The 18,051-nt window shown below is 41.6% G+C and overlaps 1 protein-coding gene across 3 annotated transcripts in view; it reads left to right on the top strand.

Moving 5' to 3' along the window:
- DCBLD1 (discoidin, CUB and LCCL domain containing 1) overlaps positions 1-18,051 on the top strand; it is a 74,643-nt gene that overhangs the window by 47,315 nt on the left and 9,277 nt on the right. For all 3 annotated transcript variants that reach the window (XM_081530923.1, XM_081530921.1, XM_081530922.1), the window contains 3 exons: positions 2,877-2,949; positions 13,086-13,219; positions 17,969-18,009. In XM_081530923.1, the coding sequence (XP_081387049.1) occupies positions 2,877-2,949; positions 13,086-13,219; positions 17,969-18,009 (248 nt within the window). The remainder of the gene's footprint in view (positions 1-2,876; positions 2,950-13,085; positions 13,220-17,968; positions 18,010-18,051) is intronic.

Here is an 18,051-nt window from a genome sequence, read left to right as displayed (position 1 = left end):
TTACTTTTCCAAAATCCTTCAGATTCTGAATTCTGAAATATATCTGGCTCTAAGGGCTAGGATAAGGAACTGTAAGCCTGTAATAGGATTTCCATTATTTCTGTTTCTTAATTCCTTGATTATTGCTGCAGTGCTGGATTCCATTAGGTCAGTGGGGAAGAATTATAAACCATGTACTTGGGTAGTTTTGATAATTAGGTGTTGTCACACATCTAACTTGCTAAGTCAGCAGGAGGAAATTGAGAGGAAATGAAATAAAAGCAACTGCTATTTTAGAATCTGTTTGGGCTGGTACATTCTTCTTGAGCAAACCAAACAAACATTATTGTGATATGGTATATATAGAAACAAGGGCTTATGGCATTCATCTTCAAAGCTGTCAATGTTCATGTAATGTTTTGAGTTTCCTTTTGCATGTTTTTTAGATGTATAGTTGTCTTTCATAGCCTATTGATATGTTGATGCTGGAAGGAACTACAGAAGGGGAAACTGAATTTAAAGGGGATTAAATGCAATATTCAGGGTCACACAGCTAGTTAGGTAGTAACAGGGCCCAGGTCACCACACCCCAAATCCTTTCAACCATACCATATGCCATGACATGTTTCTGGAAAGCTTCTTGAAAAATGACTCTTAAGTAAGTAGAATCCTAATTGTAAATGCACCTATTTTAGTCAAACTCATAGAAACAGAAAGTAGTTGCCAGGGGCTGGGGTTAGGGGAAATAGGGAAAGGCTAATAAAAGGGTATATAAACTTTCAGCTATAAAGATGAATAAAGTCTGAGGATCTAATGTGTAACATGGTGACTATAGCTGTTAACCCCACATTGTATAATTGAAATTTGCTAAGAGAGTAGAGGGACTTTCCTAGTGGCTCAGTGGTGAAGACTCCACCTGCCACTACAGGAGACACGGGTTCGATCCCTGGGTTGGGAAGATCCCCTAAAGAAGGAAGTGGCAACCCACTCCAGTAGTCTTGCCTGGGAAATCCCATGGACAGAGGAGCCTGGCAGGCCACAGTCCATGGGATTGCAAAGAGTCGAATATGACTGAGTGTCTGAGCAGCAGCAGCCAGAGTGGTGGTGGTGGTTTAGTCGCTAAGTTGTGTCCAACTCTTATAACCCCCTGGCAGGCGTCCTGCCAGGCTGCTCGTCCATGGGATTCTCCAGGCAGGAATACTGGAGTGGGCTGCCATTTCCTACACTTCAATGTCCCCACCACAAAAATATATATGTACGTGTGTGTGTGTGTACCAGATGATGGCTGTGTTTTATTAGAGGTGAACAATTCTTTCACAATGTATATACATATCAAATCATCATGATGTACACTTTAAATATTTTACAATTTTATTTGTCAACTATACCCCAATAAAGTTGAAAAAAGTACACCTTTTTCTGATGGCAAAAGTAATCTGTGATTAATTTAGACCATTACTATACTATCTAGGCATTTAAACTTGACTAATTCAAATTGAGTTGTGCTAGAAATAGAAAATACACTGCAGATGTTGAAGATTTATTTTTTCAAAAGACTAGAAATATCTTGTTAATTTTTCTGTTCGTTACATGTGGAAATGATAAATTTTGAATATATTGGATTAAATAGAATGTATTAATAGTATTAATGTGCTTGTCTCTTTAGACTTTTTTAATGTGGCTACTAGAATATTTAAATTTACATGTGTGGCTATCCATAGAAAACGGAGAAGGCAATGGCACCCCACTCCAGTACTCTTGCCTGGAAAATCCCATGGACGGAGGAGCCTGGTAGGCTGCAGTCCATGGGGTCGCTAAGAGTCGGACACGACTGAGCGACTTCACTTCCACTTTTCACTTTCATGCATTGGAGAAGGAAATGGCAACCCACTCGATTACTCTTGCCTGGAGAATCCCAGGGACAGAGGAGCCTGGTGGGCTGCCATCTATGGGGTCGCACAGAGTCGGACACGACTAAAGTGACTTAGCAGCAGCAGCAGCATAAAAAACAAAGTTGTTATTTAAACATTTCTTTTTATAAAAACAAGATTATACTATATATACATATATAGTGTTTATAAACTTTATCTTTTTTCTTAAAAACATTTCTTCTTGGATATTTTCAAATCAATTAAGATGCTTTAGGGAAGCTCATTGTTTAATAGAGTTTATAATGAATTCTGATATAAAGCAAATAGTTGCTGTGTAAAACTTGCCCTCAGATTAACATTTGAGATTAATCTGTGTGTATGTGTGTTAGTTGGTCAGTTGTGTCTGACTCTTTGAAACCCTATGGCCTGTAGCCCACCACGTTCCTCTGTTCATGGCATTATCCTGGCAAGAATACTGGAGTTGGTTGTCATTTTCTTCTCCAGGGGTCATCCCAACCCAGGGATCGAACCCATGTCTCCTGCATTGCAGGGAGATTCTTTACCATCTGACTCACCAGGGAAGCCCTTAGATTAATCTGTGTTTTCACAAATCAACTTTCTGAGTTGTCATTAGAGGAAGATGTTCCTGCATGCTGCATGGAGAGAAAATACTTTTAAGTATAATTTAATACTTTTTACGGAGAAGGCAATGGCAACCCACTCCAGTACTCTTGCCTGGAAAATCCCATGGATGGAGGAGCCTGGTAGGCTGCAGTCCATGGGGTCACTACGAGTCCTACATGACTGAGCGACTTCACTTTCACTTTTCACTTTTACGCATGGGAGAAGGAAATGGCAACCCACTCCAGTGTTCTTGCCGGAGAATCCCAGGGACGGGGGAGCCTGGTGGGCTGCCTTCTATGGGGTCGCACAGAGTTGGACACGACTAAAGCAACTTAGCAGCAGCAGCAGCAATACTTTTTAAGTAAACCTTAATAAAATATATACTCTATTTTTTTTTTCCAGCAAGTTCTGCCCAGCTGGTTGTAGAGACATACCAGGAGATATTTCTGGGAATGTGGTGGATGGCTATAGAGATGTAAGTAATTGAGGGTAATTTTATGGCAGGGAAGACAATAAAAAGTTAGTGCTTGTTGTTCTGCCTAAATTCTTTACAAAGTAAAGTCAAATAAGATGTAAAACTTTGTAGATAGATGCACACTTCTCTTTTCTGAGAATAAATGAAATAATAAGTATAAAAACCAAGGTTATTCAGGCATTCATTCACTCCTATTTTTAGCATTTCCAATTAAGCCTACTATAAATGAAATGGTAAACAAAACCCTTTATTATAACTTAAGAGTATAATTCCATCCAATTTTCATAAGAGATCATCCTTTTGTTATAATTTATTTATTGATTTTACTACTCCAACTGCTTCAGGTAATACAGCCAAGGACATGAACATCTTATAGCACAGAATAGTGACATTGTATCTGGGACCAATGAAGCCATTTGCCCTGCTCTTTTACATTATTCCTCTCCCTCCTTGCACCCCAATTTCTTAGGCCTATTGAAACTGGGTGATATACATTGTTCCCAGAAAAAGATAAACTCACCAGAAATCCTTTTTCTTAAGTATATGTCTTACATTCAGATTCACAATTCTTCATTTCTTACTATTTACAGATTTCTATCCTGGAAATCTGATACCTGATTTTTTAAAATTTACATTACTATTTCAAATGGTTGGGTTATAGCTTATGGGAGGGGGCTCAAGTTATTAGAAATATGAAAATCTGGATAGTGATGGAACTTTCCTAAGATTTATTGACATGTCTTTATGCACAGGGAAGACATACATGTTCTAGGAGCTTGATCATTTATCTCCTACAGGAGGAGGAAAAACTGGCTTTAATTTTGCTTTCAGTACCTCCTGATTCTGGAAGCAGCAGGTCTGTGATTTTGCTCGTTGTTTGTTTTTTCATGTGTTTTCTTTATTTACAAGATTGACACAGAATGTTTACTTGGCCTAGAAACTGAATCTTAAAATGATTTGTACTACCTCAGTTCGAAAATTACTTGGCACAGGCTGAAGTACTAAATGACTTTAGGAAGTAAACCAAAAGACATAAAAAAGTTGAGGTATAGTTGTCACCTCCTAGCAATGTATAGTTTTAATTTATTATTTTCCTGTCCAGTGTAAGAAACTTAAGAATTCCATGCAGCAAGAGAAATAGCGTTGTTTCTTTCTTACTTTAGCTGTTTACCCTGCCTCCTCTGGACAGAGCTCTCCTTTTCAGAGTAACAGGTAAATGGTTTCCTGGGTGGTACGTGACCTGGAAATGCTGACAAGCAGGTTTCCTGTTTGATGCACTAGCTGGTTTTACACCATTTGCTCTCAGTATGATTTTATCTGGAGGGAAAATTTGTATTTTGAAAACGCATCTCTTCAAAGAAGTCAGACTTGTGTCTCTTTTTTGTATATGTTGATATTGTGGGTATATTAGATATCTCTTGCCACATAAGTATTACCAAAAACTTGGAAGCTTGAAGCACATGTATTACCTCTTATGTTCTGGGGTCGGGAGTTTGAGCACGCACTGCTGAGTTCTCTGCTTCAGGGACACTCACTCACCGGGTTGTATCCAAGGTGACACAAGGGGGTCACTGGGGCTGCAGTTTCATCTGAGGCTCCACTAGGAAAATATATGCTTCTAAGCTCATATGGTGTTGGTAGCATTCAGTTACTGATGGACTGTTGGCTAGAGGACCTCAGTTTCTGCTTGGTTGGACGCCCCTCAGCTCCTTACCATGTGGACTGTTGCAACGTGGCTACTTGCTTTTTTTCCCCTCCTGATAATTTTCTTTCCATCTCCTGTGTACCATTTTTATTTATTATTTTTTTAATTTTATTGATGTATAGTTAATATATAATTATATGGGCTTCCTTGGTAGCTCAGACATACTTCAGTCAGTATTACAGTCTCTAGGTCCATCCATATGAAAAAAAATTGGTGTAGACGATCTTATTTACAAAGCATAAATAGAGGCACAGACACAGAGAGCAAACATATGGACAGCCAAGGGGGAAAGCGGTGGTGATGGGAGGGACTGGGAAATTAGGATTGATATATACACTATTGATGCTATGTATAAAATCGATAGGGCTCCCTGGTGGCTCAGACGGTAAAGAATCTGCCTGCAGTGTAGGAGACCTGGGTTCGACCCCTGGGTTGGGAAGATCCCTTGGAGAAAGAAATGGTATCCCACTCCAGGGTTCTAGCCTGGAGAATTCCATGGACAGAGGAGTCTGGCGGGCTAATAGTCCGTGGGGTCCCAAAGAGTTGGACGTGACTGAGTGACTAACACAACACAGCACGTAGAACAGATAACTAATGAGAACCTACTGTTTAGCACAGGGAGCTCTACTCAGTGCTCTGTGGGGACCTAAATGGGAAGGAAATCCAAAAAAAGAGGGAGGTGTACGTACAGCTGATTCACTTTGGTGTACATAATAGAAACTAATACAATATTGTAAGCAACTGACTCCAATAAAAAAAAAAGAATTGGTTCATTCTGTGTTGTTTCAAAAGGCAGAACGAAGATCTGGGAGCATATAAAGAATTATATGCTACCAATTTCCATAGCATATAAAGAATAACTGACCAATGCAAAATGAGACAGGGTGTCTCCAGAAACAGTGGGGCCCTAATCACTGAAGATGTCCAAGTGTGGAGATTACAGCCTTTGTCATGGTGGCCTTGGATGTGTGTGGAACGCTGCTGTGGGGTGGAGAAAGGGACAGCCTGTCAGGAGGTGTCACAGAAAACTTTCAAGATCATTTAGAATTCTGAAGATTCTGTGATTCTGTGTCCTTGGCTGGTGAATTAAGGCGTCGTACAGTGTAGGCTTAACAAGACAGTTAAGAAATACAGACTTTAAGCTCTGCCTCACCTGGAAACCAGAAATAAAAAGCTCTCAGAACAGTTTTTCTCTTAGTAGCTTCTCCCAAGCCTGCTGACGGTACCATCTGCTTTTAAGCAGAACACATCCCTTAACTAACTTGTTTCAGTAATTCTCCATTCCCCCCAAATATTCAAGAAGTACTGTAAGTTAAAGGGAGACAGTGCAAAAAGTGTGTTCTTGATTTATCAGAGAAAGGGAGAAACCCAGTTGCATCCACCCAGAAAAAGCCAGAGGCAAATAAATACATCATATTGGTGAGTGCTTGTCTCTGACTGATGACAATATAGTGATTTTATTTTTTCATATTTTCTAAAATTTCTATGATAAATGTATATTGCCTGTCTAAGGACAATGTTATCATGGTAATTATGAAGACTGTAGCGACACTAAAACAATTCATTGAATAGACTGAGGAATATATTTTTGTAATTTTGAATATGTGCTTTCTTCGTTTTTTTTTTTTTTTAATTTTTGGCTCTGCCGGGTCTTTGTTGAAGTGCCAGGGCTTTCTCTAGTAGCAGCGAGTGGGGGCAGCTCTCTCTAGTTGTGGTGCACGGGCTTCTCATCACGGTGGCTTCTCCTGTTGCCGAGCACGGGCTCTAGAGCACAGGCTTCAGTTGTTGTGGCCCATGGGCTTAGTTGCCACATAGCATGTGGGACATTCCCCGACCAGGGATCAAACCTGTGTCTCCTACATTGGCAGGTGGATTCTTTACCACTGAGCCACCAGGGAAGCTGTCTTCATGTTATGTTAAAATGAATCTAAAACGTTTCCTCATATTAGATTTTAATACTTTGTCAATACTTTTTAGTACAAGTTGTTTTTTCTTAAAGGAAGACTTAAGAAAATGCTCCAGTTCTGGGATGCTTTGATGATTTCTTTGTCTCCTCATGCTGATCTGCTTGGTCATCTTTTGTGGCTCAGGGACCTTCAGCGATGTTTAATTCCACCAACTTACAACTTCATGAGCCTTGCAGGTGTCCTCCTCAGCTGTCCATTGCATTCCCTTTCCTGAAGAAATATGTTTAAATTTTTTTGTTTAAGGCAATCACTGATTAATATAGACTTTCCTGTATTTACATTTCAGTGAAGTTTAGATCCCCAAATAGCTAGAAAACAAAGTATAAATCTATTGTTCAAAAGGAAAATTTTTAAAAATCTGATTCAGTGAGTGTGAATTTATAAAGGTCAAGAAACAACAGTTAGAACCGGACATGGAACAATGAACTGATTCAAAATTGGGAAAGGAGTATGACAAGGCTGTTCATGTAACAACTTATTTAACTTATATGCAGAGTGCGTGCTAAGGTGCTTCAGTTGTGTCCAACTCTTTGTGACCCCATGGACTGTAGCCCGCCAGGTTCCTCTATCCATGGAATTTTCCAGGCAAGAATACCGGATTGGGTTGCCATTTCCTTCTCTGGACGATCTTTCCAACTCAGGGATCAAACCCACGTGTCCTGCAGCTCCTGCATTGCAGGCAGATTCTTTACCACTGAACCACTGGGAAAGCCCGATATGCAGAGTACATTATGGGAAATGCTGGGCTGGATGAATCGGAAGCTGGAATCAAGATTGCCTGGAAAAATATCAACAACGTCAGATATGCAGATGATACCACTCTAATGGCAGAAAGTGACAGGAACTAAAGAGCCTCTTGATAAGGGTGAAAGAGGAGAGTGAAAAAGCTGACTTAAAACTGAACATTCAAAAAACTAAGATCATGGCATCTGGTCCCATCCCTTCATGGCAAATAGAAAAAGTTGCAACAGTGACAGATTTTATTTTCTTGGGCTCCAAATCACTATGGATGGTGACTACAGCCTTGAAATTAGAAGATACTTGCTCCTTGGAGGGAAAGCTATGACAAACCTAGACAGCATATTAAAAAACAGAGACATCACTTTGCCAGCAAAAGTCCATACAGTCAAAGCTATGGTTTTTCCAGTAGTCAGGTTCAGGTGTGAGAGTTCAACCATAAAGAAGGCTGAGCACTGAAAAATTGATGCTTTCCAATTGTGGTGCTGGAGAACACTCTTGAGAGTCCCAATCTTAAAGGAAATCAAACCAGTCATTCTTAAAGGAAATCAACCCTGCATATTCATTGGAAGGTTTGATGCTGAAGTTGAAGTTCCAATACTTTAGCCACCTGCTGCATAGAGCCAACTCATTGGAAAAGAACTAGTTTCTGGGAAAGACTGAAGGCAAAAGGAGAAGGGAGTGGCTAAGGATGAGACAGCTAGATAGCATAACCAATTCAATGCACATGAATTTGTGCAAACTCCATGAGACAGTGAAAGACAGGAGAGCCTGGCGTGCTGTAGTCTGTGGGGTCACAGAGTCGAACATGACTTAGCGACTGAACAACAATAAGACCAAAAAGCCTCAGCTTTAGAAAACATCACTTTTATTTAAGTTGGTGGAGTGGTTGTTTTTTTTTTTAAGGAAATAACCTTCCTTCCTGGAAACAACCCAGGAAAGGGCTTACAATTTTATGATATTATGGTAGCAAGATCTGGTGGTTATTCTCTTGAGGATGTATCTTATGTCCTGCCTTTAATATAATGAAAAAATATTAAACAAATACATGTAATTTAATATGCAATAATATAATGAAATAAAAATTCCATAAAAGGGGCACATACCACTGAGTACATCAATGCTAGGGACCGTGGGAAATGAGAATGTTTGTTGTCAATGAAGCTGATGGGTCCCATTGCTTGTTGGCCTGTAAACCTGTCCTCCTGTTACCGAGGAGGTCCTTGGACATCCCAAGTCCACTGAGAGCTCTACACAAGGCAGGGATTCTGGGATGAAGACCATCCAGCCCCAGACTGAATTCAGAGGAAGCCAGGAGATCCCAGAGACAGTGGGAATAGCTGCCCAGCTGACCCCTAGATCAATCTACCTTTCATTTGGGGCTGAGAAAGGGAAGCAGTCCTGCATCGACCCTATAATAGTACACAGGGTGTCCTTTAGAATCACAAAGTGATTCCCAGTCCAGCCTTTTCATTGCCCAGGAGAACTGGGAAGCTGGGTCCAGAGCAGTGAGATGACTTCACATCTGGTAGAGTTGGAGGCAGAGACAGGGTGATGCACCAAATTGCTGAATTTACATTCAGGATGTCTCCATTATAGCTAGCTCCTCTATTTTGTGCCCTAAGAGACTAAAACCATAATAAGAAACCTTTCAAAGAAAAGAAAATTCATAAAAGATGAAAAGGCAAGCTGCCTTTTTAAATATTACTATCTTCTAATTCTTTTTTTCCCTCCAAATCAAGAAGGGGGTAGTATCTGCATCTGTTTCAGCATTCTCTTCTCTTATTTTTTCTCTGTCATGAAATCCTCCCCTTTTTTCACTATAATAGTAACCATTGCAAAACTGACTCACTTTGCCAAATCTAAACTAGTTCAGGAAATGTGAGCTCTCTAAATTAAAGATCACAAAAGTTCTCAATTTTATTGCAACCGCATTGTTGCTGTTGTTCAGTCACTAAGTCGTGTCCAACTCTCTGATCCCATGGACTGCAGCACACCAGGCTTCCCTGTCCTTCACTATCTCTTGGAGTTTACTCAAACTCATGTCCACCGAGTGAGTGATGCCATCCAACCATCTCATCTTCTGTTATCTCTTTCTCCTCCTGCCTTCAGTCTCCAATGACTTGGTTCTTCTCATCAGGTGGCTGAAGTATTGGAGCTTCAGCTTTAGCATCAATCCTTCCAATGAATATTCAGGGTTGATTTCCTTTAGGATTGACTGGTTTGATCTCTTTGCAGTCCAAGGACTCACAAGAGTCTTCTCCTGCACAATTCAAAAGCACCAGTTCTTCAGTGTTCAGCCTTCTTTATGGTCCAACTCTCACCTCCTTACATAACTACTGGAAAAACCATAGCTTTGACTATCTGGACCTTTGTTGGCAAAGTGATGTCTCTGCTTTTTACTATGCTGTCTAGGTTTGTCATAGCTTTCCTTCCAAGGAGTATCTATTAATTTTATGGCTGCAGTCACCGTCTGCAGTGATTCTGGAGCCCAAGAAAATAAAATCTGTCACTGTTTCCACTTTTTCCTCCTCTATTTATTATGAAGTGATGGGACCAGATGCCGTGATCTTCATTTTTTTAATGTTGAGTTCTAAGCCAGGTTTTTTACTCTCCTCTTTCACCCTCATCAAGAGGCTCCACATTAGTCACAAAAATATGGTTGGTCTCATTTGTCCTCCTAGTATTATAACCTAAACCTAAGAAAAACTGTCCACTGCAATAAGGTAAACAGTGTTGGCATTAACACAAAGGGAAGCTCCCAAGTTCAGTTATGAAACACATTTTCATGAGTTGCTTTTATCTTTTTGGCACTAGCCATCACAGAGAAGTGAGGCATTGCTAAATTTTATTTAGGTAAAGATCCTTCTGGACTGCTCAGTCCTGGGCTAATAGCCAGATCACCCTCCCACACCGGTCTGGGCTCGTGGGGGCCTCTGGGCCTGGGTACCCTGTGAAAAAGTTCCATTTCTTTCTCCCCACCCCCACTTCCAATCACAGGGCCACCTGCTAGTCAGAGGCAGCCAGGCACCTGCTCCGGGTTCATCACCCCAGCCAGCAGCCATGGAGGGCTGAGCCAGTTGTTAGACCCACTCAGAGGAGATTCAGGAAATGAGAAGGAGGCTGTGGGCCCTGGATTGCTCTTCATTCACTCTGAGACCTTCATCCTGTTTTCTTGTCCATTGAATGTTTTGTGGCTGATACTACCATTTTGGTTTTGAAAGTGAAAGCCACTCAGTCATGTCCAATTCTTTGTGACCTCATGGACTATACAGTCCATGGAATTCTCCAGGAATCTCTGGGTTGGGAAGATCCCCTGGAGAAGGGAGTTTTCGTTTTGACGCCTTGTTAAATGTCTAATTTTAAAATGAAACTGTGGTATGGAAGTTTCACCTTCTCAAATGATCCTCAAAATGTGTATCTAGTAAAGCAAATTTAAGAAGCTGTTGTTGTTGTTCAATCGCTCAGTCGTATCTGACTGTTTGTGTCCCCATGGACTACAGCTTGCCAGGATTCCCTGTCCTTCACCATTTCCCAGAGCTTGCTCAAAGTCACATCCATTGAGTTAGTGATGCCATCCAACCATCTCATGCTTTGTCATCCCCTTCTCCTCCTGCCCTTAATCTTTCCCAGCATCAGGGTCTTTTGTAATGAGTTGGCTCTTCACATCAGGTGGCCAAAGTATTGGAGATTCCAATGAATATTCAGGATCGATTTCCTTTAGGATTGACTGGTTTGATCTCCTTGCAATTCAAGGGACTCTCCAGAGTCTTCTCCAACACCACAGTTCAAAAGCATCAATTCTTTGGTGCTCAGCCTTCTTTATGATCCAACTCTCACATCCATACATGACTATTGGAAAGACCATAGCTTTGACTAGATGGACCTTTGTTGGCAAAGTAATGTCTCTGCTTTTTAACACGCTCTAGGTTTGTCATCGGAGAAGGCAATGGCACCCCACTCCAGTACTCTTGCCTGGAAAATCCCATGGATTGAGGAGCCTGGTGGGCTACAGTCCATGGGGTCGCTAAGAGTCGGACACGACTGAGCGACTTCTCTTTCACTTTTCCCTTTCATGCACTGGAGAAGGAAATGGCAACCCACTCCAGTATTCTTGCCTGGAGAATCCCAGGGACGGTGGAGCCTGGTGGGCTGCCGTCTATGGTGTCGCACAGAGTCGGACACGACTGAAGCGACTTAGCAGCAGTAGCAGGTTTGTCATAGCTTTTCTTCCAAGGAGCAAGCGTCTTTTAATTTCATGGCTGCAGTCACCATCTGCAGTGATTTTGGAGCCCCCCAAAATAAAGTCTGTCACTGTTTCCATTGTTTCCCCATCTATTTGTCATGAAGTGATGGGACTGGATGCCATGATCTTAGTTTTTTGAATGTTGAGTTTTAAGCCAGCTTTTTCACTCTCCTCTTTCACTTTCATCAAGAGATTCTAGTTCCTCTTCACTTTTTGCCATAAAGGTGGTGTCATCTGCATATCTGAGGTTATTGATATTTATCCTAGCAATCTTGATTCCAGTTTGTGCTTCATCCAGCCTGGCATTTCGCATGATATACTCTGCATATAAGTTAAATAAGCAGGGTGACAGTATACAGCTTTGACATACTCCTTTCCCAATTTGGAACCAGTCCCTTGTTTCACGTCTGGTTCTAACTGTTGCTTCTTGACCTGCATACAGGTTTCACAGGAGGCAGGTAAGGTGGTCAGGTATTCCCATCTCTTGAAGAATTTTCATAGTTTGTTGTGATCTACACAGTCAAAGGCTTTAGCATAGTCAATGAAGTAAATGTTTCTTCTGGAATTCTCTTCCTTTTTTCATGATCCAACAGATGTTGGCAATTTGATCTCTGGTTCCTCTGCCTTTTCCAAATCCAGCTTGAACATCTGGGAGTTCTCAGTTTATGTATTGTTGAAGCCTAGCTTGGAGAATTTTGAGCATTTCTTAGCTAGCATGTGAAATGAGTGCAATTGTGCGGTAGTTTGAACATTCTTTGGCATTGCCCTTCTTTGGGATTGGAATGAAAACTGACCTTTTCCAGTCCTGTGGCCAATGCTAAGTTTTCCAAATTTGCTGGCATGTTGAGTGCAGCACTTTAACAGCATCATCTTTTAGGATTTGTAAGAAACTGAGAAGCTATCTATTCTTGCTGAACAAGTCACCCCAGAACTTAAAATGATGGTTTAAAATGATAGCCATTTTCTTTGCTGACCAGTCTGTGGGTCAACAATGTGGGCTGCTTGGTTCTTAAGCTCCCTTTCCCTAGAATTGCAGCTGCATTTGTGTGACAGGTCATCTGGGGTGGGAGTCTCAGGAGGCCTCACTGACAGTTGGCAGGGCCGCGTTACCTGCAGCAGAACAGAACAAGTGATATGGCCCAGTTCAGACTGCGTGGGAGGTGACCACACATGGGCATGGCCACCAGGAGGCGTCATTCACTGGAGAACCTTGGATACTGTAAATTACCTCCCTTCCTTCCTACCTAGGGGAGAGGTTCCCAAGTTAGTCAGCATAAATATATGATTCTGATGTCATTCTGAGATGGTTATCTAATACTTTTTTCCATTCCCTTCCACTTTTTATTTAAATGAATTATAATTTAGCTATATCATGGGTCATGTAGGCATCCTGACCCCAAGTTGCAACAAAAGGAAAACTCCCACTATATGTGAAATGCATTGTTGAGTCACTTGTAAGTGATGACTTGCTGTGTTTCAGACTTCTTTATTGTGCAAAGCCGCCATCCATGCAGGAGTGATTGCGGATGAAGTGGGTGGTCAGATCAGCATGTTTCTGCGCAAAGGGATAAGTCGATATGAAGGAATCCTGGCTAATGGTGTTCTCTCAAGGGAGTAAGTACTTAGCTTTTTGTTCTGAATGCAAGGTAACCCTGCAGGCATATGTAATCAGCTCACAATTTTTTAAAGACAGCCGGCATGTGATACCAAGGGCCTGTCAACTAGGAAAAACATGTGTGTGTGCTTAGAGTAGTATTTATAATGTCCATGTGGGCTTCCCAGGTGGCGTCAGTGGTAAAGAACCCACCTGCCAATGCAGCCGACTTAAGAGGTGCAGGTTCTATCCCTGGGTCAGGAAGATGCCCTGGAGGAGGGCATGGCAACCCACTCCAGTATTCTTTCCTGGAGAATCCCATGGACAAAGGAGCCTGATGGGCTACAGTCCATAGAGTCACAAAGAGTCCGACACAACTGAAGTGACTTAGCTTGTAGCAATAAAATAGCTCACTGTTTAGGCTGACAAGTTAGTTAAAATGGCACATTTCTAAAGTCCCAGGGCAGCAGAACTTTCTACTCTCAGGTGCTTCAGTGGGAGGGAATAAAGGCTTATTCCTCTAGTTTCTCATGTTTATGTAAACTACTGATTATCGCCAATATTACCAAAGATACTGAAGGAGATACAGGACTGAAATAAACCCAGGCAGAACCACAGAAATCCCTAGAGGATCCCTAGAGACAGTCTCTTAAGGACAAATCATAGTTGAGAAATGAAAAAAAGATGGCTTTTGTTAACATTGTTCACTTCTGTTTGTGTTATCCTCTGATCTTTTAGCTTTTTACGAAAAAAGTATGTCAGTTGCTTTAAACACTTCAACCTCAGTTTTTAATGCTTTCAGGTTTCCTCAGCATCTAGAGAGGAAAACTAGAACTGTTATAACTAAAATAGACTAGCCTTGTGATCCAGATGTCCATCCATATAAACAGGCAGCTAAGACTGGTGCAGAGGGACACTCCCTTTGGAATGGGTGGCCACCTAGTGAGGGAACAGAGCTCCTTGAGCCACTATACGGTTAGTGTCCTCAGGGATTGGTTCCAGGACTCCCGTGGATACCCAAATCCAGGGACGCGCAAGTCCCTTATATATAAAATGGCATAACATTTACATATAACTATGCACATCCTGCCATGGACTTTAAATCATCTCTAGATTACTTATAATACCTAATACAATGTAAATGCTATGTAAATAGTTGTAAATACTACTGTAAATGTTGTGTAAAGAGTTGCATGTGGCAAATTCAAATTTTGCTTTTTGGAATTTTTTTCCTGAATATTTTTACTCTGGTTGGTTGAATCTGGGGATCCAGAATCTGCAGATATGGCTGACTGTATATACTTGAATGTGCTCATACATATGTACTATAAACATAAATAACATTTTATATTATACACATGTATTATATGGAGAAGGCAATGGCAACCCACTCCGGTGTTCTTGACTGGAGAATCCCAGGGACGGGGGAGCCTTGTGGGCTGCCATCTATGGGGTCGCACAGAGTTGGACATGACTGAAGCGACTTAGCAGCAGCAGCAGAAAGTATATACTTTTTTTTTCACTTACATATTTACCTCAAACTCTTTGGGACATTAAAATTTATATCCTGATTTATAAATTTATACCCTGATTTATGGGGAGCTTCCCAGGTGGCACTAGTGGAAAAGAACCTGCCTGCTAATGCAGGAGACATAAGAGATGTGGGTTCAATCCCTGGGTCAGGAAGATCACCTGGAGGAGGGCACAGCAACACACTCCAGTACTCTTGTCAGGAGAACAGAAGAATCCCATGGATAGAGGAGCCTGGCGAGCTACAGTCCATGGGGTGGCAAAGAGTCAGACATGACTGAGCACGCAGGCACCCTGATTTATAGTATTTATAGCATAGCGTATTGCTTCTCCACAGTAAGCTTTAAGTGTCTGCTCAACTTTGACTTTTGAAGATCTATTTCTTTTTATGTTTTTTATGGTCTGCTCTATTGATACTACAGTACTATTTATCAGGAAGGTATCCAGCTGTGACCTAGATGTGTTGGGGTGCTACTTCTCCAAATAGGAACAAAGAACTGGCCTTTGGCCTTAAGTCTGTTGTTTTTGGATCTCTTGCCTATGTTTGAATACATCTGTATGCTTCTTTTTTAGAAAAACAGGATAGGAAAAAGTTAAACTTCTATTACTTGGATTTTATTTTACTTTTGAAGAAAAGTTACTTAAGCTATTGAATAAAAGTAGACATAATGTCCTCAATTACTTCTGCTACATCAACTGGACTTCCTACATTAGAAGCCACTTTATATAATTTGATATTAAACTTTAGAGCAAAAATAAGAGTCCAGAAATCTAAATCATAAATGAATTAGCAAAGTTTTGCTCCACATTCCATATAGTTATTTGAACTCACTGAATGGATTTTGCTTTGGTGTGCATAGACAGAAAGTCTAGAACCGTATCAAGGTCCCCTCTCCCTTCTGGCTCTGTGGTCTTTTTTGTGCCGAGCAGAAAAGAGTAAACTGTGTGCTCACACCGTCCCTTCCACTGATTTCCATTCCCAGGTCTTCAGGGAGCCGTTGTTTTGATCGGTGCTGTTTTGCTGTTGGGGAAGCACTGTACATGCGGTCATTGAACTTCTGTTCCCACGCATGATTGTCTGGTGTTCAGGAAGACACACAGAAGGAAGCATTGCCGCTGAGGAAGAAGGGGTCCCTAAAGTAAATATCTAGGGTTCTTCTGGGATTCATCCCGGGTCAGGTCACTTCCCTGATCTGAGGAGACCAGAATGGAATCAGGAAGAGCCGCTGACCTCACACAGAGGACGATGGCTCAGACCATCTGCAGGGAAGGCTTTGTGTTTACATCAGACGATTCATGATGGCTTCTACAGCCCTCTGGGAAGGCTGGCAATTCCTGGAATCTGATTCATTCACCCTAGTGTGAAAATGCCTCAGAATCCCATCCTCCCTAGGTGGTTTTCATTTTTACAATCAGCAGCTTATTTACCTACAGAATTCTCAAGGTGGTTGTATTTAATTAGTTTAATTGGGTGAAATGAAAAAACATATTCCAGCTGATAATAGAGGAAAGCTAGGCAGAGAGATCTTAGAAGCACAGCCTTCCCCAGCATCATCATCTTCTCAGGGTTAACTCCAAAGCTAACCTTCTTGCCTTAACTTCTCTTTTTCAGTCACAGAATAAATATTTTAATGATTCATGGCAGTGAGAGCACATCTAGGCAATCAGAGAAGAGGCAGTATTATTTGGGCTTATCCAGCCAAACTTCAAGTGTAATACTTAGTGCAGGAATGTTAGAGGAAATGGAAAAATCAAGAAGAGGTTCTAAATACATCTTAACTAATTTAAATATGAATCACAAAAATGTGGACTGCAACAGTGTGAACCTTTCTTTAAAGGTTAGGAAAACTGGGTCCTCACCCCCACTCAGCCACTAACTATGAACTGAAGGAGGTTCGATGATCCACGTGGGCCTGCATTTTCTCATGTATGAAATGGTTGGTCCCTGCATTATACTCGGTACAGATCATAACAGAACCTGAATGTGGAAAACCAAGGCTTACAGAGTCTCTTCCTGAGAGTGGACAAAGAATATGAAAGAATAACCTGTTACTTAAGAAAAAACCAGAAAACAAAACCTGTGGTGTGAATGTGCTAATACTCTTGTCCAGACTATTTTTGGGTTCTCTGTGGATTTCACATTTCAGTACTCTTTGTCCATTATTGCGATAGTAATTGAGCCAAAACATTTAAAACTGTAAGCAGTACTCAGATTGTAAAATAACTGAACATGACAGTGATAGCTATCTTTTTTGTTTACCTCTAGTATCTAATACATAAAGTATGATGCGTATAAGATGAATCTTGAGAATTTCAAGTTTTCTATTCATTCTCTGTACTGTCACAGCATTGAGTTGATGAGGGATTTATAAAAAGATAAATGTGATTGTAGGCCTTAGGAACCTCTTCTCTGCAGGAGACAGCTGCAGAGCAAGGCTGATTTGATAAGTTTGCCAGGAGAGTAATACAAGTTATAGAACTGGGGCGCCCAGAGGCCCGAGGGTCAACGCCAGCTGTGCAGGACTGTCCAGCAGCAGTGGGGCCCAGTTCAGGACCCGTCAGCGAGGCGCTCTGAGTTTTCTCCAGCTGCACCTTGTTATCCAGAGGCAGGAACTGCTTCATGGCTTGATGTCTTTGCTGCAGCAGGTCAGAGTGTGACTGGAGAGAGAGACCAGGCTGAGGAGGTCCCTCAGGCTGAGACGGGACCACTCAGGGAAGGAGTGAAGTCTGTAGCGAAGGCAGCAGATAACATGCTCATTCTTCTAAAAGTGACCAGGCGTCTTCATGTCTCAGTGGTCCTTGATGGGTGATAGTGAGTGGGCCGCTGTGGGGGTGCCTGCTAAAGCAAAGGGCATGTCTAGGGCAGGCATCCTTTCTGCCTCCATCACCACAAACTCATTAACTGGGATTTCAGGGTGTTCTGGAGACCATATGTGTGTACATTCCTTCCAAGTACAGTGTGGCATGATGGAAACAGCACAGAATTTTGATTCACAAGCAGTGCCTCAAGAGTCCTGGCCACTTGTCACCTGTATGAATTTAGGGAAGTTGCTTACCTTCAAAGGGCCTGAGTTTCCTGGTCTATGAAATACCAGTGACAGAGAGAAGAGTGGCCTCGCCAAGTGCTCTGAGGACCATGTAAGGTGTGGGAAGCTCAGAGCCCCATGCTGTAGCGCTGTACCAGTCATTAAGATCCAGTTAAGCAACTCACCTCCTCATCTTTGTGTTTATTATTTCAGTGGTTCCCTGTCAGACAAGCGATTTCTGTTTACCTCCAATGGTAAGGATCATGCTTTCCTTAAGAATTTGATAATTTAAAAAT

The sequence above is a fragment of the Giraffa tippelskirchi genome, chromosome 9 (assembly GCF_054371585.1).
Source record: "Giraffa tippelskirchi isolate mGirTip1 chromosome 9, T2T-mGirTip1v1.2.pri, whole genome shotgun sequence".
In the NCBI taxonomy this organism is placed as follows: domain Eukaryota; kingdom Metazoa; phylum Chordata; class Mammalia; order Artiodactyla; family Giraffidae; genus Giraffa; species Giraffa tippelskirchi.
Note: the sequence above shows the minus strand (reverse complement) of the source record. Positions and strands in the feature narration are given on the sequence as shown.